Here is a 26979-nt window from a genome sequence, read left to right as displayed (position 1 = left end):
GCTAAGGGTAGCCTAGAATACCTCCTTACCTGTAAGGGATTTAGAAGCTCAAATAACCTGGGTTGGCACCTGACCAAAAGCACCAATGGGGAAAAAAGATACTTTCAAACTGGGGGGCTTTGTCTGTGCTCTTTGTTTGTGTGTTCTCTGGGGAAGCAGAGAAGCATCAGGTCAGAAAACTCCTCCTAAAATCATCCTAAAATGAGCCTCAATATTTCAAAAAGAGTAAGTAAATAAGGCAAGGCATGTTAGATTATTTTTGTTTTTAGCTTGTGAATTTTCCCTTTGCTAGAGGGAGGTTTATTCCTGTTTTTTGTAATTTTGAAACTAAGCCTAGAGGGAGCTCCTCTGTGTTTGTGAATCTTTTGTTGCCCTGTAAAGTTATCTTCCATCCTGATTTTGCAGAGGTGATTCTTTCACCTTTTCTTTAAATAAAATTCTTCTTTTAAGAACCGGATTGATTTTTCAGTGTCCTGTAGACCCAAGGGGTTGGGTCTGTGCTCACTTTATAACCAATTGGTTAGGATATTATTCTCAAGCCTCCCCAGGGAAGGGGGTATAAGGGCTTGGGAGGATATTTTGGGGGAGATAAGGCTCCAAGTGGCCCTTCCTGAATGTTTGTTTAAATCACTTGGTGGTGGCAGCACACCGTCCGAGAACAAAAGGAATTTGTGCCTTGGGGAAGTTTTTAACCTAAGCTAGTAGAAATAAGCTTAGGGGGTCTTTCATGCGGGTCCCCACATCTGTGCCCTAGAGTTCAGAGTGGGGAGGGAACCCTGACAGGGTCTAAATGAGCTGTTACCACTCAAGAAAGAGATCTTGGAGTCATTGTGGATAGTTTTCTGAACATATCTGCTGAATGTGCACTAGCAGTCAAAAAAACTAACAGGATGTTATGAACGATTAAGAAAGGGATAGATAATAAGACCGAAAATATAATAATGCCACTATATAAATCCATGGCGTGCACACACGTTGAATACTCCATGCAGTTCTGGTTGCCCCATCTCAAAAATATGTATTAGAATTGGAAAAGGTACAGAGTAGGGCAACAAATATGATTGGGGTATGGAACAACTTCGGTACAAGGAGAGAGAAAAAATCTGGGACTGGTCATCTTAGAAAAGAGACAATATGATAGAGGTCTATAAAGTGACAAATAGTGTGGAGAAAGTGAATGGAGGAAGTGTTATTTACCCCTTCCCAGGGGTCACCCAATGAAATTAATAAGCAGCAGGTTTAAAATAAACAAAAGGAAGTACTTCTTCACACAACGCACAGTCAACCTGTGGAACTCGTTGACAGAGAATGTTGTGAAGGTCACAGGTATAACTGGGTTCAAAAAAGGTTAGATAAGTTCATGGAGGGCAGCTCTATCAATGGCTATTAGCCAAGATGGTCAGGATGCAACCCCATGTTCCAAGTGTCACTAAATCTCTGACAGCCAGAAGCTGGGACTGGACAACAGGGCTCACTTGATAATTGCCCTGTTCTGTTCATTCCCTCTGAAGCATCTGGCAGTGGCACTGGCCACTCTCGGAAGACAGGATACTGGGCTAGATGGACCATTGGTCTGACCCGGTATGGCTGTTCTTATGTACACAATCAATTAAGTGCTTCCTTTGTATTTCCATGGTGGTGTCTAGTCCCTAAGAACCTCTCCAGCATGCCTGCTGACCTCATGGACCAGCTGTCTTCCCTGAAGGCCACGGCAGAAGACATGAAAGATGTAAAGGCCAAGGTGAGCAGCTGGTGTGCCATCTTGTAACCTAACCATGGAATCAGCGATGGTAACAAGTCCACTGTGGTTGGCTGGGGTGGTGTGCAAGACAGGGACTTTGATACTATATCATCCAGCGTCCGAACATGTGCTGTAGGCTGTGGAGTTGTGGTATCGGCATTAGTGGTGAACGTCCCTGCTGTTTGGTATTGTGGTGAAGGCTCTGAACTGAGACTTTGGAGACCTGGGTTCAATTTCATAGTCTGCCACAGACTTAGGACCTTAAGCAAGTCACTTAGGGTTTGATTCCCTCAAGAACATTACACCAGTGAAAAATCAGGTGGAGTTGAGCCTGGATCTGCTATGACCCCTTGCCAGCCCTAACACACCTGCTCCCTTCCCAGGCATTAGAAGGGGGATGCCAGTGCAGGAGGCATCACAGCTGCCTCCATCAGTTTTACACTGGTGGAGAGTCCCCCTACAGAGGGAGAATTAATCAGGGGCTGCTTAATCTGGAGAACCCAGCCCTTAAACTGTTCCCCGAATTATCCATGTACAATGGTTAATTCATCCCCCCACCTTTGTCTGGCTTATCTGTCTAGACTGTGAGCTCTTAAGGGCAGAGACTCTCTTACGGTGTCTTAGTAAAGTGCCCAACACAACGGTTCCCTGAACTCATTGGCTTCTCGGCATGTTCAGAATATTAAGAACAATAATAAGATCAGTGTGAGGTGAGGGAGAAACCGCTGGGAAAGGAAAGGGGGTGGGAGATTGGCCCTTGTATCCCTCAGAACAGGTTGCACCAGGCTTCCTCCCCATCTAGCCCCCTTCCAAAGAGAGCCGCAGATTCTTCAGCAATCCTGCCCAAACCCACCTCTGCTCTACGTCTTGCCAAGGATTATTTTCCATCACAATGTACACTAGATCACCCTATTGCTTTCTGTGCTCAGGGCAGTTTTGAATGGGGAGGACAGCTGGGTGAGTGGGACAGTGTGCAGATTCCTAGCTACTGAATAGGTTAGTCCAAGATCCCCTCTAATTTGAGATTCACTCCAAAAAGGGTGTGTGTGGGTGTGGGTGTATCAAATTTTTGTGCTTAATGCACTGAGCTAAATTCAGTGAATGCAAATCCTTTGAAATAATTAGTGTCATCTGCTTACATCAGGGCTGCATTTAGCTGTATTTGAACCCAGCACATGCACTGGGGCCGGGGGGTGGGGAGTTATTCAGCCAGTTTGAGGGAAGTCCTTGCAGGCAGATGTATGCCTGAGGTCCTCACTCTTTATGGTTGTCATGGTTCTAGGTAAGGAAGCTGCAGAATGTCCTTGAAGCAGAGGTGGCAACAGAAGCAGATCAGAAAGTGGAGGGATCCAGTCAGATTAACCTGCAGTTAGGTTACCTCAGGTAAAAAGAGGAGAAGAGAGCTGTGGATGTGTGCATCTCTGCTGCTAATGCAACAGGCTCCAACAACAAGCCTCAGTCCCACAGGATTCACCCGAGCTGTAGAGCTGGCCCCTGACAAGAGAGGGGCCTGTTATCAGACAGGTTACATTATTTAGTTGGTGTTGGTCCTGCTTTGAGCAGGGGGTTGGACTAGATGACCTCCTGAAGTCTCTTCCACCCTAATATTCTATGATTCTATAATAAAGCTGGACTCTAATACTGGTCCAGACTCCATTGGATTCGTACCTAGGCTATGGAGCTGAATTCCAGTGCCTCGTTTGTTATACTTTCATACAATCTACGGTTTCTGATCTGAATCCCTCATGTAGACCTGAGCCGTGATATCTAGTTCTGTCTCACCCGGTTCAGACCCGAGTTGATGCAGAACTGAACTACAGTTAACTACTCATGATCCCAAGTAGTTCGTCACGACCAAGACCGCCATCCCTATTCCATTCCCTGGGATGGGGCTGAACTGTAGCATCTGGCCCACGTTCTGGAGGACTTATACAGAACTGAACTGCATAACCTATAGGGCTCATCCATGCTAACTAGCCCGCATCCCACTAGGGCTGGCTTAAAAATGAGCTAGGCTCATTCCCAGCCTCCCAAAGGGTTTGGTGCATGTAGAACTGTTTTGTAACAGGTGCCCCATATGCCATGGTTCGTAGAACAGAACTACCTGCAGGGCAGCCATGGTTCCACTTGGTTAATATACTGCAGGGAGCAGCCATGTATCCCTCCTGGACCAATCAGAGACTTGGACTGTGTTAAATCTGCGTATACGCCACTGGGCTTGCTTTAAGGCAGGGCTGTCAAAGAAGTAGTAACTGAAGGGCTCCAGGCCCTGATTCTAGGTTTTGCTGGGTTCTGTGCCAGGCCAACATCTATAACCTGAATAACACACCTATGGGTGGGGCCTTGGGCAGGGCAGGGAGGTACATTGCTAAGTGGCTGTGAGAGGGTTTTGGCACCCAGGGCAGAGGAGTTGGGGGGGAAGGAGGGTGACCAGATGTCCCGATTTTATAGGGACAGTCCGGATTTTTGGGTCTTTTTCTTATAAAGGCTCCTGTTACTCCCCCCACCCACCCCACCCCTCCTGTCCTGATTTTTCACATTTGCTGTCTGGTCAGCCTAGGGGAAAGGGGTTTGCCATTACTGAGTGGGAGGGAATGTCAAGATCCAGTTGGTTTGAGGAGCGGATTGTTGTTCACCAGTTCATCTTTCAAGAAGGAGTGAGGGAAACACTGGGACATCATGCTGGAGGGGAGGGGTTCCTAGAAGAACGCTGGGAAGGGGGGAAGAGAGTCTAACAGTGCAAGACCTCTCTCCTCCTCGCTTCTCCTCAAAGCAGAGGGACCCGGGGAGCTGGTCTTCACATGTGCCTCAGGCTGGCTTTACATTCCCACCTCACCCACATCAAAGAAGCTGGACAGAGCCCATAAGAACAGCTGCATTCCTTGTATGGACTTTGTGTTGCTATGTGGTTTGATGGCATCTAAACCACAGAGTTACCGCCCAGCAACCATGGCAGGGGCCAAATTCAGCCCTGGGGTAAACAGGCTGACTTCAGGGGAGCTGCATTTGGCACAGCGAAGGGTGCTGGTCCCTGTCTCCATGCTCCAAGGCCCATTGCAGCACCTCTGCTCAGCAAATGACCCTTTCTGTTGTTGGCTCTGTGGTCCAGATCGACAATGCATGACATAGAGAAAGAGCTGCAGGAGCTGAGGGAGCAGCAGGATCACGGCAAGGCCAAGCTGGAGCAGTCGGTGACTGACACAGCCCTCTACCTGCAGGAACAGGTCAGGTGGTTTGAGGCGAGAGGTCGGGCTGCTCGCTGGCTTGCTGCGAAACAGCTGCTCTTTTGGGGTTGGCGCAATGGTTACTCTGGGTATCTCTGCTTGCCTAGTTCCCCTGTGGTGTCGGACAGTTGCTCAGCACAAAGGTCCCCAGATTTCCTCCTCTTGAAGCCAGTGCACTAGCCTTGTGGAGCGGGTCAAAGCAGTTAGCTGGGCTCCAAAGGGGCCTCCTTAACTGCTGCCTCCCTCCCTGGATCCTGCAGGGAAAGGAAGGGGCATTTGAGCCCAGCAGGACGCTCCCCCCAGAGCCAGGGAAGTGTTTTTCATTGGTGTAGGAGATGATAACTCTGGGTAGAGCCCCAAGGAGGCGCTTATCCACAGGCCATTGTGTCCCGGAATGCAGCAGGGTTTGTAAAAGCTCGTGGTAGGCTAAAGCTTTGCTCTGCTATGAGGGGAAGCAGGGTAGAGACCCAGCCGTTTCTTAACTTGTCCTGGTGGCAGTTCAGTGGGCCGCCTTGTGCAGTCGAGCCAGACCGACTCCTTGGTCTGGCAGCAATAAGTTGCTTTGCTCAGGTACCAGTCAATACATCTTCTGCAATACTTCTAGAGCTCCACTCCACACTGACTGGCCCAAGATAGGGACCTTAATGACAGACTCCAAGGCAGTTAGGTCTGGCCTCGAGGGGGAGCACTGCTTCAGCAGCTGCTAACTGGAGAAGGTCGCCTAGGACCCACCCATCCATGGGCAAATCCTCGGAGTCTTGGCCAGAATGTGTTGCCTCGAGCATTGCCAATATCCCTGCTGGCCAGCAGCAATGGGGTGCTGGAGACACCTCTCTGATAGAGCTCAGCGCCCCTTGCCTGGGTGCCTTAGCATGCAGAGAAATTCTGCTGGGAGGTGCCTGTTTCAAACCTGACTCCTTCTCTCCCCTGCCTACAGTTAGACAAGCTTAGATCTATCATAGAGAACATGATGGCCTCCTCCTCCGCCTTGCTATCCATGAGCATGCCCACTAGCCCGGAGCCTGGGGAGGCAGCGCCGGATGGCACATGCCCGGCCTGCAGCCTAGACGTCAGCGAGCAGGTTAGCCAGCTGTTCAAACGCTACGAACAGCTGCAGGATTTAATTAGCAGCTTCATGAGGAGGCATGCGGAAAGCAAGCCAGCAAAGAGGCCGCAGCTGAGGAGCCAGGTAAGGCCAGCCAAAGGGAAACACCCTGCTTTATTACCCAGACTTCCAGGCTAAAGCTGTGAACATAATGCAGTACCTGGGGGGAACGGAGGATGGAGGATTTCAGTGGTTCTGTGAGGGGATGGTTCAGACTGGATCCTTTGGGATCTGGGTCCACAGCCCAGTGCAGCAATGAATTGGAGCAGCAGGCGGGAAGAGCTGCACATGGGAGTCGTGTGACTGTGACCAATTCCGCCCCTCAACACTGCACACCACGCGGGAGCAGATCACTGCCGGCTCCCTGAGAAGCCCCTCATTGTTCTGGCTCCTCGTTTAGCCTTGGTTTACACCTGCTGTCTGGCCTGGTGGGTGGATGCCTTGACCCCTCATCTCGAGGCCTGGTCTCAAATCCTGATTTTAGGGGTCACATGTCAGAGTGAGTTTTGTGTGTCTTCCCACTGCCTAGTGGGCTCATGCCTAGCCCTACAAAGCCATCCCAATGGTCAGCATGGCTCGTGGTTTCTGCCCCAGAGAAGCTGCAAACTGGAATAGCAGGGGTGGTGGAGGCCAGGACCGAGGCACATTGGCAGAGCTGTGTGGAGTCCCAAGACTGCAGTAGATGGGGGTGCAGGTCAGGGCTTGGGTGCATCGGCAGAGCTGTGCAAACGGTGTGCTCTCGGGCTGACATAGCAGGGGGTGCTGCATTTTGGGGCTGAGGTGCCTTGGTAGAGCTGTGTGGGGGATTCCAAGACTGGATTAGCAGAGTGTGCTGCAGGTTATGATCAGCAGAGGTCTATATGTGATGCAGCTTGCTCATTACCTGCTGTCCTGTGCCAGGCTGAGGGCAGTGCAGTCGCTCTCTTCCAATCGCACTCAGCTTCACCAAAATGGTGAAGAAGAAAAGGAGGTGGGGATTTGAACAGGGATGCTGGTGTAGCAGTTTGGGTCCAGTGCAAATCACAAGGGTTCCATTCCTCCATTTGCTCTGCGGTCTGTAGCTCTAGCTTTGCACAGGTTCCCACCCTGCCCTCAGACACATGTTGCACTATCAGTTTGATGTGCAACTTGCAAGCCAGACAGTCCAGCCCGCCTCTCTCCCGCCCCTTCCAACCGTGCACCCGTGTCATAAAGGGAGTATCCCATCTCTGGCTTGACGCCGTTCAGCTCAGCACTTGTCCAGAGCAGAGCTGGAAGAAGACCCTAGTTCGTGACCGAACGGGGAATTGGGCTCCACTTGACCCCATGTGGCATCAGTAAATCCCACAGAACATCTGCCATTAAATGATGAACCTGAGATTAGAGAGGAGAACGAGGCCAGCCCGGTCCTTGTGTGGATGCGGGTGGCACAGTTATGTTCCTGCCACTCTTGGCGTTTGATCTCCTGTGTGGGACAACATAGTGGCCTTATGACACTTATACCGTAACATTCTTCACTGTGTCAGAACCCCATTATGATGAACTAATGCAATGTTATGACTATCTAGAGATCTATGCATGAGATTGGGGCCAGGACTCCTGAGTTCTCTTCCTATCACTGTTTTGGCACATAACCTCTCCATGCCTTAGTTTCCTGTTTGGTAAAATGGGGACAAAAATACGTATTTCTTGGGGGTGGGAGTTGTGAGCCTTACTTGCTCAACATATGGAAAATGTTCTGGGAGATGGAAGGTTTCTGGTCGTGTTTCAGCAGTCCATGTCTAGCTGATCTGAATGGCAGGGTATGGCAGCGCCTTCACTTAGCTGAGTGGACCCCAGGAGATGCTGGAATGATTCCTGGGGTCAAATATTCAGCTGCAGCTTCTCTTTCACGTTAAAAGTCACAGTAGCTGATTGTGTCTGCAAAAGTGGGCACAGGCTGATTTTGCACAAACTGATCTGAGACTAGGGTGAGCAGCAATAGTGCACACACACAAGTGCTGGCTTTGCATGTCTGGAGCATGCGCCCTCTTTTGGAAGCAGAGTCTGCAGAAACAATAGCCAGCACTAGGCATGTTTTAAATATCACTCCTAAAAGGAAGGCTCAGGGAATCAAACAGATTCATACTTAGCCAGTTCCAGTACAACCCGTGGGTGCTGGCACAGAACTCTAGACTCTCCACTGACACTGGGAACCACTTTTTATCCGGACTGTGTCCAGCAGGATACCCCATATATCATGCTGCCCAAGGGGGACTGGGGATTGGTGAAGAGTTGTCTATGGAGCCTGTCACCTTGAGGTCACTCATTTGAATTGACTAGTAGTGGCTGAAAATCTTTGCCAGGGATGCCATGTAAGTGACTTGTTCAGTGGTCTGTGTGATACATGCTGTTGATCCAGATCTCCATGTGCAAGTGAGCAGGTGTCCGTGTCACCAAAAGCACATCCACGGCTGGCAGCCTCAGAAGTGAAGCCAAGCACTGGCGGGGCCCTGGAGAACGGCTCTCCCAGCTGTAGCGGAGAGCCCTCCAAGGGAGGGATGAGGCATCGTACCTCTTGCCCATGCCAGGCCTGTTCTGTGGTTCGAAGGCGTTGTGTCTGGCAGTAATTATCTGCTACAGAGCTTCACTTTCCCTTCCATTGCCCTTGAAGGATGAAGAGCTGCTGAGTCGCATCCAAAACACCATCCTCCAGGTGCAAGGAGACTGTGAGAATCTCAATGCCACCACAGGGAATCTCATAGAAGACCATCGGCAGAAACAGAAAGATATTGCTGTAAGTGACGGCAGAGGCCTGGCTAGAGGCCTGTAATCGCCAAGGGTTTGGGTTGCTTGGTAGTCAGGGATGCTCTTAGCCCTATGCATCCTCATCATGGACGCTCGTTAGCAAGGAAAACAAAGGGACGGGCAGAGGAAATCCTCTCTCCTGCCCTGGGAGAACCCAACACATCTGAGGCTCTACATAGCACAGGGTATAGGTAGGTGGCTCTGGACTCGTTAGCCCCTGAGCTGCGCTCTCCTAGTCCCACATCCAGTACTGCAGGAGACTGAGTCATGCCACTGAGTCGCCTGTTATGATACACCGGGGTTTGTAAAGGCTGTCATCAGAGACCGACCCCAGAGATATAACGCCCACCACAGGCATTAAAACACGAGCGGCCTGACGCACAGTGAGTCTCTGCTAGGTGAGCGCCCTCTTGAGAGAGAAAGGAGATCTGGAGAGGGGATCAAAGGGCAGACGGAGAATATCCACATGGACAGCCCTCCTGTCTGCAGGTCCTTACACCGACTAGGCCCAGATGTGCCCCCTTCACCACCCTGCTGTTGTGTTTAGTGATGACTCAAGATATCTGAGCCCCAGGAGGCCTCAGGCCATCAGGGAGCATGTGCAGGTGTTGCAGGTGGTCTGGGAGATGACAAGGACTGTACAGGAATCTCAGCCTCCCCGTTCTCTGACTGGTTTTCATCGCCACCTCTTCTGTGTTCTGTAAAGCTTCTCTTCCAGTCACTGGAGAAGTTGGAAAAGGAGAAAGCAGACAAGGAGCATCTGGAGACAGAAATTGACGTGGTAAGGGGGTGTGCAGCACCGGTTTGGGTGGGACATGGTTTCTTCCGCAGGCACAGGAGATGTACGTTTAGGCTCTCTATTCAGTGGGAGGTGGTGTTGTCCCCTGGCTAGGATCCCAGGCTGGAGAGCTGGGATCTGTTCCTGGCTGTTCTGTGTGGGACTTGGGCAAGTCCCTTCGCCTCTCTGTGGCTCTTTTAAATGGGGCTAGTGACACCCATCTTGTAAATTGCTGTGAGATCTACTGATGAAAAGTGCTAACCATGATTACTTAGCATTTTACGTCCTCTAAATGCAACATTAAGGAGACTCTCCCTGTCACGCACACGCTGTTACTCTTATATTACCTACTCAGAAGCCAGAATTGTCAGTGGTGGCCCCTTATTTTGCTGCCTCAGCTGCTCAGTGTCTGAATGAGACACCTTGAGCTTTCAGAGGTGCTGAGTACCCGCAGCTCCAATTGCAGATACGCGTGACCTATACCAGAGTACGCAAGAGGAGGGTCCATGCTAGAGTCCTCCTGGGGTATTGGTGAGGAGCCGCCCCAGGCCAGCCATCTGTGGCAGCATCTGCTTTGATGAGGAAGGGCCTGATCTAAGTGGGCAAAGGGGAGGAGGGAGAAAGAAAATGGATAGAGTTGAAGGATGGAGCCCTTACTCAGAGCACCAGAGCCTTGACTGTGAAGCGAGGGAGGCGTCTCTTTCTGGGAAGTAGAGAGGGGAAGCTCTATGCTCACATGGGGCCTTGTGGAACAGGAATGCTGGGTGGAATGCCTCTCTTGTGCCCCAGATCAAACTAAGGTTCTTCCTCCCCCCGCCCCCACCCAATCACTCTCCTTTCTCCCCCTGCCCAGAAAGCAGACAAGATTGCCCTGGCTGGCAAAGTCAGCTGCACCCAGTTTGATGCCACCATGGAGCAGCTGAATAAGATGATGCAGGATCTGGTGAACAAGATGAGCGGGCAGGAGCAGGACTGGCACAAAGTGCTCGACAAAATCTTGATGGAGATGGACTCCAAGGTAAGCTGGAGACGTGCCTTCTGCCTGGCTCACAGAAGAGCCACAGGAAAGGCAGACAGGGGAAGGGACTTGGCCCAGTTTATAGCAAGGTGGGATGAGGAGCTTGGTCTGCTCTAAACACTGTATCTGCTATAACTGCTGGGGTTTTCATGCAGGGCCTGGGTCCTATTCTCCCTAGGGTCCCTTTACATTACTCTGGGGCCTTCAAGTGAGCAAAAGTTACGCTCGAGGCCCTTTCACGCTGCCAGACCACTGCAAAGGGGCCGTGGTGTACATGGGAACCTGGCCACAGTGTTTTATTTTTAATTCTCATTTCCTTCTGCCTCCTGTAATGGATGCAGACCTGAGCCCTGGAGCAAGGGGGCTTTGTCATGCATGCTAGGAGTGCTCTGGGAACAGATTGCCATGTCACACACTACAAGCCAGATCTGGGACACCTGCCATGCAGGGCCAGATCTCATCCAGCTGCTGCTGGCCTCACAGAGGGTGCAGGAGATGTGACCCAAGGTGTCCTGCCTCCTATCATTTAGTTCTTAAACCAGGAGCACCTTGGGGCAGGGATTCTGTGACAATGCTGAGCATGCTGGTGCTAAAGCGGGCATGACTTTTTGTTTTCCCCTCTTCCTGTTTCACCTGGCTCTGTGTTCCCCAGCACTCACCGATGTATCCCCTGTGACAGAATGACAGTTCCCTGCAATATCCTCAATGAACTTCACTGAATTAAGTTAATTCTGTTGGGGTCCATTGTATTAAAGATGCAGTTGTGTATGTATTGTGGTGGGATTGTATGTATTTCCATCACGGGAAGGGTAAATAGGAGACCAGCAGTGAGTGATCAGGCAAATTCACTCAGGTTGTAACATCCCCAGAGAAACCACCTGCCTGGACAGGCTGATGTGTACTGGTTCGAACTCCAGGGATCTACAGACAAAGAAAGGGATTTGGGGTAAATAGCCTGATTTTAAACTGGCTCAGGGCCTTTTTCCTGATCCAGCCACCGGGCAGGACCCCTGGTCCATGGAGGGCCCCAATCGTTAGGGGAGGGTTGGAAGGACTGGGCCTGTTGAGGCCCCATAAGACTGGGTGCTTGTTCTGAGCTGAAGCTGTGATGAACTTGAAACCACCAGGCAGCCCCTTGGTGCTGAAAGACGGCTCCTGCCTGAGCCCATGTTAGGGTTGGGGTGGTCTCTGGTAAGCTTCTTAGTGTGCGTGGAGGTTCTTTGTTTTTAACATGTTTTCTCTGTAATGCTTTTTACCTCAAGAATCAAAGAGGCTTGCATAGAAAGAGCTATGTGGTGCTCATAACCAGAGCAATTACACCTGTTAACCAAACCATCTCTGAAGAGAAAGCAAGAGGGTGCCCTGGGGCAACCTGTCTGTGCTGGGAAGTAAACAGTGAAGGCAGGGAATGGTGCAGTCTGGAAATACCCTGGTCAGAAAGGAATGAGAGGCAGGTCTCCACCCAAGAAGAAACAGCTGGGGAGCTGGAAGCCAAAGAGCCACTAAGGGGAAATACAGGTGTCGTTGCCCTGAATTGTGACACCCCCTGACTGTGGGCTGAGCAGAATTGCCCACCTTATTTGTGCTGCCCGTGTGGCTTTAGTTAGTGCCCTGCTGCTGCCCCGTCACTTAGAGATGATCTGTGGACACTCGGTTGGTCTAGGAACCTTAGGAGGTAAAGATGGAAAGGCCCCATTCAGTGTTAGATCACTCCCAGCAATACAAGATTGTTCTTTGCAGTACATTTCCTAACACTTCCTGCCATCTTATTCCAAATGACCCAAGTGATGGAGCTTCCACCACTTTTCTTGAGAAACTGTTCCAATCTGAATAGCAGGGGAAACTTCCCAGGGTGAGAGAGGACAGTCTGTGATTTCCTTTGCCTAGCTTCATCCCACAGCTCCTGCTTCTACCTCCATGTCTCCCTTTAGAAAGCCTCTCTCTTCTCCTGGATGTTCACTGCCTTTGAACACATCATCATGTCTCATTATTATCTCATGTCTCGGTTATGGTGTTAATCATTGGTGAGCCATTTGTACACACGCATACAAATGGGCACACAGCTTTTATGAACTGTGCATTACCTTGCAGCTGGACCGCCTGGAATTGGATCCCTTCAGACAGCAGCTGGAAGAGCGTTGGAAGGCCATCCGGAAACAGCTGAAGGAGAGGTCTCCCCAGTATGAAGCAAACGATGCTGCTGGAATTAGGAAGTAAGAACATCTGGAGATGGACAGCTACAGCTTTAGGGAGACAAGTTAGACTGAGGGATTGGTCTCTCTGACTACCTGGGATAACCTCAGTCAGGTTGACTTCTCTTGGGGCTTATCTACACACAGAAGTTGTACCACTTTAACCATGCTAGGATAGTTAAAACACTACAACCCCCTAGTGTGGATGTAATTATACCAATACAAATATGCTTAGACCAGTATAGCTGCTCCATACAGGAAGGGGAATAACTATAAGGCAACTTAATCCTGGTATAACTGCATCCACACTAAAGCTTGTACTATAACACAGTCGGTTTAAAAAAAAAAATCACCCTCCTAGGCAACATAGCTATACTGGTATAAAAAATGTGTGCAGACCAGGCCTGAGGATTTTTCTAGTGCGCCCCTATTCAAATACTGTTGCAACTTTCCTGGCCTAAAGGTGTTTCCAGCTTCTTTGCTCCTGTCGTTCTGTTGCAGGCAGAAGCTCGGTTGCAGAACAGGGAGGCTGTTAATGAAGGTGGAGATTTTCAAAGCTGCCTAAGGGATTGGAAAGGAACAGGCATCTAAATCCCTTACACAGGTTTGAAAAATCCTGTCCTAAAACCTTAAGAATGAAAATCTAAGAGCTGGTAGCTCTTGAAGTGCACTAGGGACTTCACCGTTGCTACTGATTTTATGTGGAAGGCCATCAGATACTATGGTGATGGGCAGCAGTACAAAGCCTTTATATAAGAGAGATCGCTGCCTCTTCGGACAGAGCCATTTGGAGGAATATGTGAGGGAGGGCTTATGGTTCAGTGATTACAGCGGGAGATTGGGACTCATGGCTTTTATTCCTAGCTCTGGCCAGATTTATTGTGTCTTCTGGGGAAGCCCCTTAATGCTTCTCTCTGCCTCAGTTTACTCATGTCATATCTACTTAAGAACTTCACAGGGCTTTGTTCCTCAAGGCATGTCAACATTCACAGTATTTGGCGATCCTAGGATGAAAGACGTGAAGTGAAACTTTCCCATGAGTTTTACCAACACGGTGAATTGCCACCAGTTGTTAGTTGTCCCCTATGTAGGGCCACCAGAGGGCACCCGTGCTCAATGTGTAGGTCCGAGGCACAGGCCCACACACTGCAGGGGCTGCCGGAGAAATGAAACCTGGCGGTTCCTGTCGCACCCTGTTAGCCAGATGACACAATAACAGTCTTGTATGGCTCACGTGTTCTGTAAGTTACAGATAGGGTCTGACATCCAGAGTCCTCTTTCCAGCGCCCACATGTACTTGCGTGCTCTCTCCCATGGGCCACCTGTTTATTTTTATCCTTTATTGAACCTAACATCAGATCCACTGGGAGGGGTGGAAAATAAAAGCGAACAAACTCTGATGAGATGAGTCAGGTTTTCCCCAGCATCAGGCAACATCTCGGGGGAAGGCAGGGGTGCCTGTTTGGTTGATTTCAGTTGTGCCTATAGGGTGATCTTTACACAAATGGGCAGGTTCAGAGCTTCCATTCAGTCCCTGCAAGAGAGATTGCGCTTTCCTATCAATTCAGGGCAGATTTTCAGTAATGCCTGTTGCTGATTCATGACCCTATCCTTGCTTTATTAATGTAACGAGTGATTAGGAGCAGGATTGTTCTGGGGTTTGGGGTTCTTAGCTACATGCTCTCTGAAGGTGCAGATCTGGGTCCTGGTTCTGGACCCTCTTCCCCCCCATACCCCCACAGCTTTAATAGGGTTGTCTAAGGTTTATGTGGGTATAGAATTCCACCCCTTCATCACAGTTCTGTGCCAAGTTACATGTGCTTTTAAGCAAATTTTTCCTGGTGTGTTTAGTGCTGATAGAACTGCAGACTGTGTGTAGTGTGTAAAAGGCTAATGTGTATGGTAAGTGTGAACGTGGGTGTAAATTTCGTATCCATCGATACATCTATCGATACGTGACACGCAGTGCCTCATAGCAGTTATAGGTGCTAGGTTTATATATATGACAAAACTTAATCACACCGGCAATGACAGCTAGCGGGTAGCGCAGGAGAGTTGGAGTCAAGACCACTGAGCCTGCCTCTGATTTGCGATGTGACCTTGGGCAAGTCACTTCCCCACCTGTGCACTGAGGATAATGACATTGGCCCACCTCACAGGGGATGTGGAAGGAGTTAATGCGTCACTTTGCCCTTGGTGTTTATTATTTGTGTTACTGTATCGCCTCAGAGCCCTAGTCGTGGCCCGGGACCCCATTGTGCTAGGCACTGTACAAACACAGCACAAAAAGAGTCCCTGCCCTAAAGTGCTCATAAGTCAAGTATAGCCCCTATCATCTGAGTAACTCCGAGTATTATTATCATTTTATATTAAAAATAACTGGCCAGATCCTCAGCTGGTGTAGGTAGTTCCATTGAAGTCAATGGAGCTGGGCTCATTCACACTAGTGTGGATCTGGCCCAATACATAGAAATACCTTGTATAAAATTTGTTCCCTGGCCAGTGTTTTGCTGATATGGTCACACAATGGAAGCTATGGAAATATTTCATGTCCCAGGTCACCGTTCTTAGCACTCTCTGTGGCTACTCAGTGGTCCTCTAGCCTTGGGGCTCTGTAACTTCTTATTCAGTCCTATTGTCCTTAGCACAGATCCAAAGAAACCGTTCGCCCCTGGGCCCAAACCTGTAGTGATTCCCATGTCTGGTTTCATCCCAACAGAAGACTGATGGCTCATTTCCACTGCATTTCCTGCGACAGACCTCTGAAAATGGTGGTGCCCGGCCCGTAAGTACTGCACTATGTTTCCAGAGCGCATGGCTGCAAATGTTTTCCTGGCGTAAACGTGGCTCTCCAGAGTGCTGCGGCCTTTTACAGGTGGGGCTGGTGGGCAGCCGCTGCTCATGGTCTCTTGAGTTCCTGAGGGGAAACAACATGCCTCCCCCCGCATCCACGTACACAGGTTTCACACTGCTGTGCGCCTTAGCGTGGTGAGTCAAACACTGGTGACATGTCCCCAAGGTTGGTTTGGAAGCTGCTTTTTGGGGGCACCCCTCAAACTTCCTATTGGATCTTAAGCAAGTGTCTAGCCCTTAGGTGCAGAAACCCTCCCAAATGTGACTAGCTGCAGTAATTAGGTTATTGGCTACAGCTCACAGGAACCACCTTAGCAGATCAAACCAACTGGGTCACAGGAGACAAAAGGGGGTGGTTTGGGTGCCACCCTTGCTCCAGTGGTGTGAAACCCTTGCTCCAGTGGTGTGAGCATAGAGCTGGAAGCCAGGACTTCCTGTGTTGTCATCCCAGCACTGTCACTGGTCGAGCTGGTTGGATATTTTCCAGGGGAACGTCTTTCCGTCGGAAAATGCCAATTCTTGGACAGTGGAACATGTAGATGCTGACAAAAAATCTGTTTGAAAAAGTCCCTGATACAAAGCGTTCCGATGATGTCGGAGCATTCCATGGCTACAGTTTCAGAAGGGAATGTTTTTGTTTTTATATTTCTTTTATATTACAAAGGAATACAAATTTAAAACCCCAAAATCAGAACAAAAAATGGAATTTTGTTTTGTGGGAGTTTTCTAATCCCCCCTACCCCCATTTTGGAACAGAATTTTTTTTTCATTGTGTGGAATTTCACACAAAATGGAAAATCTGGGTCCCGTCCAGCTCTGCCACTGACTCTGTATGTGGTCTTGGGCAAGTCATTTAATAGCTCCATGTTCTTGGCTGTAAAATTGGGATGATAATATTTTATTGATCTCTTAGGAGGCTAATAAATCAATGACTGTGCAGAGCTTTATCCACAGAAAATGCTACAAAGGGAGGATTATAAAGTAACCATTTTCAGGAGTTCATCCTCCCCTGACCCTTGCTGTGAGACACTTGCTGTGTGGTGCTATCTCCAATCCCCTGTGCTAGGAACGAATGTTTCATAGCACCTGCAAACTTGGAAGAGCGGTGATCAAATTAGATAAAGCCTTAATCTCTTTAACTCTCGCATATCAGCTGCTAGAATCTGATTGACCCTGAAGTGGGAAAGCAAGGACAATCACCATAAAAGTTACAGGTTTCAGAGTGTAAACTTCAGATGCAGTTGGCCCGATATTAATTATTCCATTCCTGTGCTGTGGCTGCGGGTGGTGAGGTGTGGAAGGGGGCAGGGGCAAAGATAAATTGAAATTCCTTTTGCGTGCCCCACATTCTGGAGCCTTGCACAGACCTGCCCAAACCCCAGTGTAAATTAGAGCAGCTCTTAGGCTGCTCTAACTTAAGCTCTGCTTCCCATGTCCTTAGGAAGTAGGGAATAGCTTTAGTGCAGTGCACTCTGGCCATCCCCCAACGTGACTCTGACCCCACCCCTGTGCCAGGGCTGGCATGGAGCCCCAGGCCCAGCTCTTCACTAGTCAGGGAGGCCCCTTGCCCAAGAGATTTTCTCAGGGGCCATTTCTGCCCACTTTCAGACCCCTTTACACTGCCAGAGGGGCATGAAGGTGTTACTGCAGGGATTAGAGTCTCTGTGGTGCTGACCCCCATCCATGCTTTAGGGCCCAGTAAACTTCTCCTAGCACTGGCCCTGGAGCAGTAATGGGAGAGGTCAATTCAATCCATGACTCATTCTCCAGGCTTCGCGTACACTCCCTGCTGGAGGGCAGCTCCAGCACCATGTGATCATGCACCATGTATAAATGAGGGGCTGAGATCTCCCTCCTGGGACACGTGGCAAACCCCAGACATGCCAGGCAGTGGATTTAATAACCAGGGATGTTCGGATTTTCTCCTCTTCTTCCCCTGACCCCTTTGCTTATTGACTCGCCAGGACCATCATGACCGTACCCTCCGTGCCGGGGTTACCATCTCACCGCTCCATCCGGCCCTACACCGTCTATGAACTGGAGCAAGTCAGGCAGCACACCCGCAGGTATGGTGTATGCGGGAGGGAGGGGCCTTTATTCCTAGTGTTGGGATTCACGTGTGGGTGGGGACCAGAGAACGGGGGTTGAGGGGGGAGAGCTCTCCATCGCCACTGGGAGTGGTGGCAGCGCAGAGGTTCCTCTGCTAGCAGAAGCTTCTGGTGTTGACCGGGTTGGAGCAACAACTGCAGCTCGGACCAGCCAGCCAGGCGGGGCCCTTCCCAGGCCTGCCTTCCATTTCCAGCTGTCTTGGAATTAGCAGGGTGGGGATGGTTCCCCCCAACCCCCTTTCCCCAATGTGGCAGCTGTAGGTGTCACCCTACTGCAGGCCTGCTCTTCCTAGCAGAGGGTTGACTGCCTTCTCCTAGGGAGAATAGCCACTCTCCTGCCCCGGGTTTCAGTGCACCGAAGCCTTGTCCTGCTGCCGTTTGCTAGTTAAATGAATGCAGCTTCCTTTCGCTCCATGCTTCCTGAAGCCCAGAGCTGGAATCCCTACACCTGCCCGGGACATCGAGAGGAGGGAGGGGAATTTATCCACGCTGTTATGAATGGTATAGGGGCCAGTGCTGCTCTCCAGGACACCTGTGTGTTATGTCCCAGATTACGGGACTGCCCCATAAATCAAGGCACTGAGATGAGGTACCTAAATGTCTGCACTGCATGAGTATGTAGGCAGCAGTCATTGAACTCCCAAGGTCCTGCCCCAGCACAGGTTGGGCTCAGTGTAAACTCTGGGATGGCTTCTCTAGGGACTGCTGCTTTGGTTGTTCAAAAGTCCTGGTCAGGAATCGAATGGGGATGTCCCTAGGATCTTACATGGAGCAACCCCGTTGATCTCCTTGGGGGTGGCACTGGTGTCAGTGAGAGCAGACTTTGGCCTTGCAGACATTTGCAAGAAGTTAACTGACCCTTTCTCCGCTCGGCCTCACAACCCTGCACAATAAAACCTTTGTAAATCCTCCAGCTGTGACGATAGCAGGTTGTGGGCATGAGCCCAGCTGCAAACTCGCTGCTGGGTGATGCCCAGCCCCATGTCACACGAACAGGGAAACCCAAAACTCTCTTCTGTGGCAGAGAACGAATCACTTCAGCCAGGGTGCAATGAGTTTTGTGGGATCTCAGCCCCGTGGAATGTATCCACAGGAGAGAATCCCGCACAAGTGGCCCCATCTGGTTGACGTCTCCTCCAGGAGGTAAAGGGCTGAGTAAGTCCTGGAGAGTGAAATACCCTCTCAGATCTTAGGAGTCGCGGCTGCACAGGGCTGCATCTGCATGGGGGAAGCCTGCTCCACTGCTAACACTGCTTTGCAGATGACTAGAGGACTTCAGTCTCCAGTGCGGTCAGTCTGTGGCTCCGCCCCCACCCGAGGGGTGAGGCTTCAGCCACCTTTCTCAGGATTCAAATGGGCTGGTACAGCCCGGCTCACCTGTCCTCGGGGTCCTCATCCAACTCCCCAAACAGTGTAATGGCCCAATCCTGCCTCCCTTCCGCATGTGAGCAGCCCCCATTAAAGCCCACGGGACTAGTCGTGTGAGCAAGGCTGGGGGATTAGCTCTAACAGCATCCCCGCTCCTTTCCTTTCCTCTCACTGAATGCATCTCCTCCTCCGCCCCAGTCTGAAGTTAGGGCTTAGCCCCTACCCTCGCTTGGATGCGCTCCAGCTGGAGAAGAGCGCGGGCCTTGGCAAGCTGCGCAGCATCCACTCCAAGATGCTCATGGACATAGAGAAGGTGCAGATCCACTTCGGGGGCTCGGCAAAGGCCAGCAGTCAGATGATCAGGGAGATAATGCAGTCGCAGTGTCTCAGCCCAGACCAGTATAACAAACGGTAGGAGAGCAGGTCTGAGTAGTGAGTATCAAGACAGAGACATGCGGGGGAGGGGGGTTCTTATCCCTGCCCACACGAAGAGCTCGGGCACATCTGCATTCACCACAGGGATTGCTGACAGGGTAACGTCATACCTGCTGCGTACAGAGCCAGGAGAGCCTCAGGCGATGGGCAGTCATCAGTCCGGCCCCAGTCATTATGCAATATAGAGACTGTGGAGGGAGCATCTGGGAGGGACTCTCACCCTCTTTCCTGGCTAGATGAGCACGGCTGGACGTATCTTACTTCCCTTGGTCGAGTGTCTTGACCTTTCTGTAGTGCTGCTCTCAGATACAGACAAGCTATGCTCTGTACCCGCCGAGGAAGATCTCTACCCCCAGGCTGCCCCGAGGAGAGGGTACCATGCTGCAGGAGAGTCCTAGGGCCAAGGAGGGTTAGCTATTCAGCAAAGCAGGCAATGTGACCAGCCAGGGATCAGGCCCTCTTTTGCATGGTAGGCACACAGGACTTGCCCTAGTGGGTCAGACCAATGGTACAGCTAGTCCAGTATCTTGTCTCCAGCTGTGGCAAGTACCAGATGCTCCAAAAGAAATTGCAAGAACCCTCCAGTGGACTGGTGCATGGACAGTTCCTTCCTAAGTAATCCTGAACGGTTAGCAGTTGGCTTCTGCCCCTGAAGCATGACCGTTGATATCTCTTATAGACTTTTATCCTAGGTGGCGCGCATAACTAATCATGGTACAAACGGGGTCCAGTCTGGTCATAGTGGATAGCATGTGAGGGTGGGGGCTGATAAATACATAAAGCATTGCGGGGGGGGCACACACACTCAGAAACAGCCTCTCGTAGTCAAACTGGCCTTTAGACATCAGAAGAGTTTGAGGGGGGGAATATTTGTTTGGCTCCAGTTGTGATGAAGCCCGTTCTGGATCTGTTTTCATGGCAGCTACTCGCATGGATCTTCCTCTTGTGAGAGAGCCTGGGTGCTTTTAACTGCTGTATTTGAGATTGGCCAGGTTCTGCCCCAGACCTACTCCCTTACCCGCACTCCGGATTGACAGCGCTGATCATTAGACCCTCGCTATGGCAGACAGCACCAGACATGCACTACCGGGCAGGCACACAACATCAGTTACCATCAATAAGGCGGGCCTCAGACTCCAGCCTCCTCTGCTGCTGGGACCCTGGATCTGTGTGTCTGTCACGGCCTTTGGGGTTTGCCATGTGGTTTGTGCTGCTTTCAACCCAGACTGGGGACTGAGCCTGGGCCTGAGAGTTGGGGGTGTCCCCAGGCTGCGCCCCGCTCTGTACATCGCGCTGTGGGACTTCTTGGCGTATGTAGGTCTCCCTTTGTCTGCAGTTCAGCACCTGATGATGAGCAAACCTCACCGACCCCAGTGCCGTAGCGATGATGACTCCCTGGCTCAGGGAAATGGGCCTTTCTCCTCCGGAGGCCCCGGGCTGAGTTATTCAGGCACAAATGAAAATGAGTCTGAGTTCGTCCCATCTGCACACGGGGTCCCTCGCAAAGGGCCTGATCCTGGGAGGGGCTGATGGTTTCTTGTCCCCAGTTCCCATTTCAAATAGTGGGAGCTGAGGGTGCAGAGCATGTCAGGACTGAGCCATCCCCGTAGTGTGGAATGACTGGTGGGGTCTGCTTGGGAGATGCCCAGGTTTGGAGTGAAGTGTGTGTGAGAGGAGTTTGTTTGGCACCTACCCATGTTGCATCTGGCTCCAGCCAGAGGGTTTGGCCCTCACAAATCCAGATCTGAACACACTGGATTCTGGAGCAGTTCGGATCTGGAGCCAAGCTTCACAGCCCCATCTCCAGCAGGCTGAGCTGAAAACCTGGATCCAGACTTTGGGGAAAGTTTTGAATTTGGATCCAACTTGGCAGCTTGGGCCCCTCTCTGTAGGTCAGAGGAGAATAAGAGGAGACCCAAAGAGTCCAAAGGGCTGTCCTGAGGGGTAAGTGTTTCTCTTTGCCTAATACCCAGGCCTTGAGTCCCAGCTGTGTTAGGCCCCTCTCCCCACTGCTACCGTGTTACCGTATGGATGCACAGGCAGCTGCAAGAACTGCCTGCTACTAGAAGGTTGTCGCTCCCACCTCAAGTCTCCTTGTCCCTTCCTCAGCTCCCTCTCCAGTCTCTTCTTTTCCCTGTCCCTGTGGTCTTCATGGAGTTCACAGCTAGCTCAGTGTCCATGTGTGGGGTTCCAGCAGTAGCAGCCAGGAGAGCTACGCTCATGGTAGCATCCCTAAAAGGGGTCACTTTCAACATCCTTTGAAGGTGACCTACAAGGAGAAGCTAGTGCCTGAAAAGATTTTTTTGTTTGTTTGTTCTTTCTCCTTAGAAAGATCAGGAATGTCAAGTCCCTAGTTTTGTTGGAGGGACTCGTTTGGGATCTCAGAGGGCCTGCGAGCTTTCTCAGCACATAAATGAGGGGCTGAGAGGAAGGTGTTGAGACTTTAACAAAGACCACTTCCCCCCAAGTGTTTGTCAGGATTTGAGTTAAATGGACGCTAACAAAAATGTGCCCGTCGTTCTAACTAGGCTGCACAAAAGTAACGTCCCCTCTCACCAATCAAGCATCAGTTTCATGGTGTCTCCACTGTCAGGATCTTACCAGGTCTCCAGTTGTCCACAGCAAAAACAGGATAGGCAAGCTAGCAATGTCTAGTTTACAGACATGCAGAATGTTTTTTAAGAGCCATACCCCTTTCAGGTTTTCTTTGTCCCTCTTAAAGTAGCAATAAAGGCCACACACCCAGCTACTTCCCCATCACAGGTCACTGGTAACACAGGGGCGTGGCAGCAGGAGGCTTTTGTTTCTATGGTAACTTACAAAGATGGAAAGCCTGGACTCCAGAAGCCAGCTCGGTTTTGCGGTGTGCCCTGGAGCTTGGCTGTCTGGGAGGCCTTCTGCTGTTTAGCTGGCTGAGTTTGCAGCGTTGCTGTTCACTGTCCCACAGTGACAAGATGGCGGAGATGGCGGAATACGGTTACCTGTCCATGCCTCGGCGCTGCGGCGGCAGCCACACCCTCACTTACCCCTACAGGCGCTACACACGGCTGCAGCAAATCGCCCAGTGTGTGCCGGTGCATCCCGAGGAGACTGCCATGCTGACAGTGATGAAGGTATCAGTGACTGGGATGGCGGGGAGGGAGGGAGACCAGGAACACAGCTGGCCTGACTCTGCACTGGCCCACCCCTCGTGTGACCATTGACACCAGTGCAAAGCAGGTGTCAGACAATACCTGGTCACGACAGAAGTGTACAGTGCTCTCGCTTTGCACTGGGCTCCGGGGATATGCAAGGCAAGGGAGAACCAGACCCAGAGGTTTCCCACCTGGAGTCTGCAGTGTGCTTGCTGGTGGTACCCAGAAAGCTGTCCAGGACATGGGGCTGGCCCCTCCACCTCGGTTCCAGCTGTTGGATCATAAGAAAATCAGTTTTATATTCCTAGATACAATCCCAGGTCAGATGGCCCCAGAGCCAATCTGGATCTTGTATACAAAATGCTAATAATTTTGAGTCAATAAAATGTATCTTCTTTTTAAGCCTTGACTACACATGGGACGTGTTGCAAAGACGTCCCTTGGTTGCTAACTCCACTTCAGCTCCATGGTAGCAGTAATGTTGAGCCATAGATGGGACTGCTGCCAGAATTTTCAGTCCCAGGTCATCTTACCCTGCTCAGAGCAGGTCTAAAGGAAACACTGCTTAAACCACAGCAACCCGGCTTTTGCTACCAGTGTTGCTAATCGCAGTGGAAAAGTCTCTGACTTGACCCCAACAGGCTGTTGTGGTTTCCACTGGGAAATTTAACTTTTGAATCATCTGGCAACATAAGGCTTTTTAGAAATCTTCCTTTAGCCAGTGCCCTGTGTGTATCTACAGCGGTTGGACGAGAAACAGTGGTCAGGGCTGGTAAGTGTGAGTATTAGCCGGGCCTTTTTAATCACCAGCTCTTCCAGGAATAGGAGATGCAGGAAATGTTGTGGGAAGGAAACCCTTTGGGCCAGGTCTCAGCTTCGTGAAAGCCTTTTTGTGTGTGTGTGTGCTGCCCTGGTACAGTCAGGGTGACCAGATGTCCCGATTTTATAGGGACAGTCCCGATTTTTGGGTCTTTTTCTTATATAGGCTCCTATTACCCTCCACCCCCGTCCCGATTTTTCACATTTGCAGTCTGGTCACCCTAGGTACTGTAAAGGGGCCTTACACAGGCTGGAAACACTCCCACAGAATTCTCTATGGGGAGCAGGAGGCCTTCTGGTGCAGAGCTGGTGTGAAGTTTCTACACTGACAAGAGGCTTGCCTGGGGTACACCACACTGTCTGCTCTTGATTTCCTAGGGGCTGTGGGAAGTAGAAGTCAGAGGAGCTCTGAGGCTGGTCCAGTTTATACTGGGGACGAGGCAGACCCAGCAATAGCCCCAGAATAAGGGGAACATGAAGCCACATTATCCCCCAAATCCCAGCCCCAAGTACGGGACTGCAGTAGTTGAGAATCCAGCTGTTTGTTCCTAACCAAGTACCTCCTGAATACAGAGGGGCTTGGAGTATCTGAACTCTCCAGAATCCCCAGTACCCAGAGACTCTGAGCACCAGAGCTTGTTTTCTAGCTTCTCTAGCAGTTTCTAAAGAAATTCCACCCTTCCCCACCCCAGTCTTGGGTGCAGAATAACCCCCCACTGGCTTCCCCAGTGAGTCAGGGACAGCACATGCTCCAGCTTCTGCCTCTCATTCCCAGCTCCACCCGCTCCTGACCAGGGAGGTCCCCAGAGGTCAGACTAGACAGTTAGGATGATCCCTTTGGCAAAGATGGCAGCACTGAGAGTGAAGCAGGAAGCAATACACTGCCTCCCCTCTGTCCCGCACGAACCCTGCTTCCACTTCTCCCCAGCTGCTCATTGGTATGAACCTGCCTCCCAGATACGTCACCCCTCTGCAGTGCCTTTACCTCCAGCGCTTTGCACGAAGGCCGTTGCCAGGCCTGTTGTCATGACTGGCCAAGTGGCTAGAACACTGAACTGAGACTCAGGAGAGCTGGGTTCTGTCCCGGGCTCAGGGTGTCCTTGGGCAAGTTATGTCACCTCCCTGTGCCTAGGTTTCCCTATCTGTTAAATGGGGGCAATGATCCTGTGGAGCTCTTTGAGATCTATTAATTGAAGAGTGCTATGTAAGAGCTCCAGGGGTGGTTGTTCTTATTGCTCCTACTGCTTTTCAGGAGACCTTTTCCACTGCAGGCCTGGCCACCCCGTAAAGTCCAAGTTGGTCAGAGAAGTCTCAGTCCCTGCATCCCCTATTAATAGTGCGTGTACAAGCCCACAATTAATTCCCTGTGGGGGTGGGGGCAGAGAAAGAAAGGCATGATTGGAAACACCCCAGACATGGGGTTGGCGCCTGTTGCAAAAGGGACACAAAGTCAGGGCGTTCCCAGGTGCCTACAGCCCCCCCTAAGGCCCTGCACGGTGTGCTGACATGCCTGGTTCCTGCGCACTGCCGTCAGTCAGAGCCGGCTCAGCCCTGGGAATGCGCATCGGAGCCTCCTCACACACGCTTCACCTCCCCTGGCCTGTCGCTGCCGGATCTGAGCAAACAGAGCAGTGTGATGAAGGGAGATGGGGTAACAGTGCAAGGTTGGGCTAGGAGGACAGGGTAACAGCGATAGAGAATTGGGGTGGGGGGAAAGATGGACTATCCAGGACTCTCAAAGAGAAGGGGCTTGGAGGGGGAGGGAGGAATTAATGGGCGGAGTAGTGACCTGGGCCCTGCCTGCATTAAGGAAATTCCTACTATCTCAATGTGGTTACATGAGTTAGCGACGCTGCATTGATGCAAAGCTGGGCATGTACCCATGTAGCTTGAGCCCATCATTCAGTGATGTACTTTACAGCAGGTGCAAAGCCCGCTCTGCATCGGTGCAGCACATCCACACTCGGGCTTGATACTACCTTGATGTATCGGCGCACGTGTGGATTTCCTTCCTGTGGACGGTGCCCTAGGTACAGAGGGGTCAGCACAGGGCAGCATTCCCGAGCAATACTGACGTTTTCTAGTAAATACGTGAGAGCATTGCAGAAGGGAAAGAAGGTGACTGCAGGGTGTTGAACCTGTTCACTCTGCTGCGTGGGGGTCTGGAACAGGTATTCTTCTTTGCCTGAATGGAGGTTAGAAATGCTAATAACCCTCTGGGGTTGGAGCCAACTCCATTCTGTTTAGGTGCCTGTATTGTGCCCATCCCTAAGATATTTGAGCATCTTCCAGAGTTAAGAATAAACCAAGCAGTATCTGTCATGAGACATTTCCCCTCCCTTCCGCCTGCCAAGGGGAAAGGTTTTGTTCCTGCGTCTTTACAATGAAATATTAACACCCCCTTTCCAATATGCCACATGTTGCTTTGTGGAGACAGCAAGATTGAAGCAGCAGATCTAGGATAACCTTCTCAAACATGCCTAGGTGAGTTAGCGGTGAGTTCGGAGCCTAAGGCCCCCTGAAAATCAACATGATGTCGGCTCCTAAGTGGTTTAGGAACTCTTGAGTCCCTGGGTCTCAGTTTTAGCAGCGTAAATCCAGAATACCTCCATTAGCCTTTTCGGATCCAAGACCAGAATCTGGCCACCTGGGTGTAATTTCCTTTAATGTACATTTCAGACCCTGATGTCTCTGATGCCTGTTCACCTTTTGGTAGAATATTGTTTGCTCTTCTGTGGCCAGCTCCAGACACGAGCAAATCAAGCAGGTGCCGGGGGCGGCAAACATAAAGGGGCAGCAGGAGGTTGGGCTCTGGGGCGGCAATCCGACCTCAGCGGCGGCGGGAATTCGGCGGCCGCTCCGTCACAGCGCGATTCGCACTTGGCTGGAATTCGGCAGCAGGGACACAACTCTTCTTCGGTCGGCGGCCGCACCGTCACTCCGCCTCTGTGTTCGGCGGGCAAGATTCCGCCTCCCCGTTCGGCGGCAAGTTGGGTTTTTTTGCTGCTTGGGGCAGCAAAAACGCTGGAGCAGGCCCTGGGCAGGACTCCTCTCAGAGAACAGATAAGGGTTTGTATGGAACTATGGGAACCATGGTCACCTGTCTCTAATACCAGTGTCGTGACTGTGAAGACCATGCGTACACAGAGCATGGGACGGATATGTGTTGCCCCACTCTGGACAGTGACTACATACAAATAGCCCCTTCTTACTCAACCCATCTGCCCCCCAGGTGCATTGAGAGTCGGATCTGCTGACTTCAGTGTCTGAAACAGGTTGTGACTGCTGTTAGACCTGGAGAGCCAGCATAGCTCTGGGAGCAGGAGCTGGATTCTCTTTTGTCTCATCAGCACACCTGTTAACAAAGTTCTTTGACCGAGGATGGAAAAGAACCCAGCTTGACTCTCAGATCCCAAGTGGAGTTTGGAAGGCGAGTGG

General features: G+C 51.0%; 1 protein-coding gene across 2 annotated transcripts in view; it reads left to right on the top strand.

Annotated features, from left to right (window-relative positions):
* QRICH2 (glutamine rich 2) overlaps nucleotides 1-26979 on the top strand; it is a 43031-nt gene that overhangs the window by 2994 nt on the left and 13058 nt on the right. The window contains exons 2-13 of one of the 2 annotated variants that reach the window (XM_043527652.1): nucleotides 1647-1741; nucleotides 3024-3124; nucleotides 4851-4965; nucleotides 5903-6154; nucleotides 8703-8825; nucleotides 9543-9617; nucleotides 10468-10632; nucleotides 12724-12845; nucleotides 15544-15609; nucleotides 17642-17743; nucleotides 19352-19564; nucleotides 22536-22701. In XM_043527652.1, coding sequence (XP_043383587.1) covers nucleotides 1667-1741; nucleotides 3024-3124; nucleotides 4851-4965; nucleotides 5903-6154; nucleotides 8703-8825; nucleotides 9543-9617; nucleotides 10468-10632; nucleotides 12724-12845; nucleotides 15544-15609; nucleotides 17642-17743; nucleotides 19352-19564; nucleotides 22536-22701 — 1575 coding nt within the window. In that variant the 5' untranslated portion in view covers nucleotides 1647-1666. The remainder of the gene's footprint in view (nucleotides 1-1646; nucleotides 1742-3023; nucleotides 3125-4850; nucleotides 4966-5902; nucleotides 6155-8702; nucleotides 8826-9542; nucleotides 9618-10467; nucleotides 10633-12723; nucleotides 12846-15543; nucleotides 15610-17641; nucleotides 17744-19351; nucleotides 19565-22535; nucleotides 22702-26979) is intronic. The other variant, XM_037914263.2, reaches the window with a different exon arrangement.

This window comes from Chelonia mydas, chromosome 14, assembly GCF_015237465.2.
Source record: "Chelonia mydas isolate rCheMyd1 chromosome 14, rCheMyd1.pri.v2, whole genome shotgun sequence".
In the NCBI taxonomy this organism is placed as follows: domain Eukaryota; kingdom Metazoa; phylum Chordata; order Testudines; family Cheloniidae; genus Chelonia; species Chelonia mydas.
Note: the sequence above shows the minus strand (reverse complement) of the source record. Positions and strands in the feature narration are given on the sequence as shown.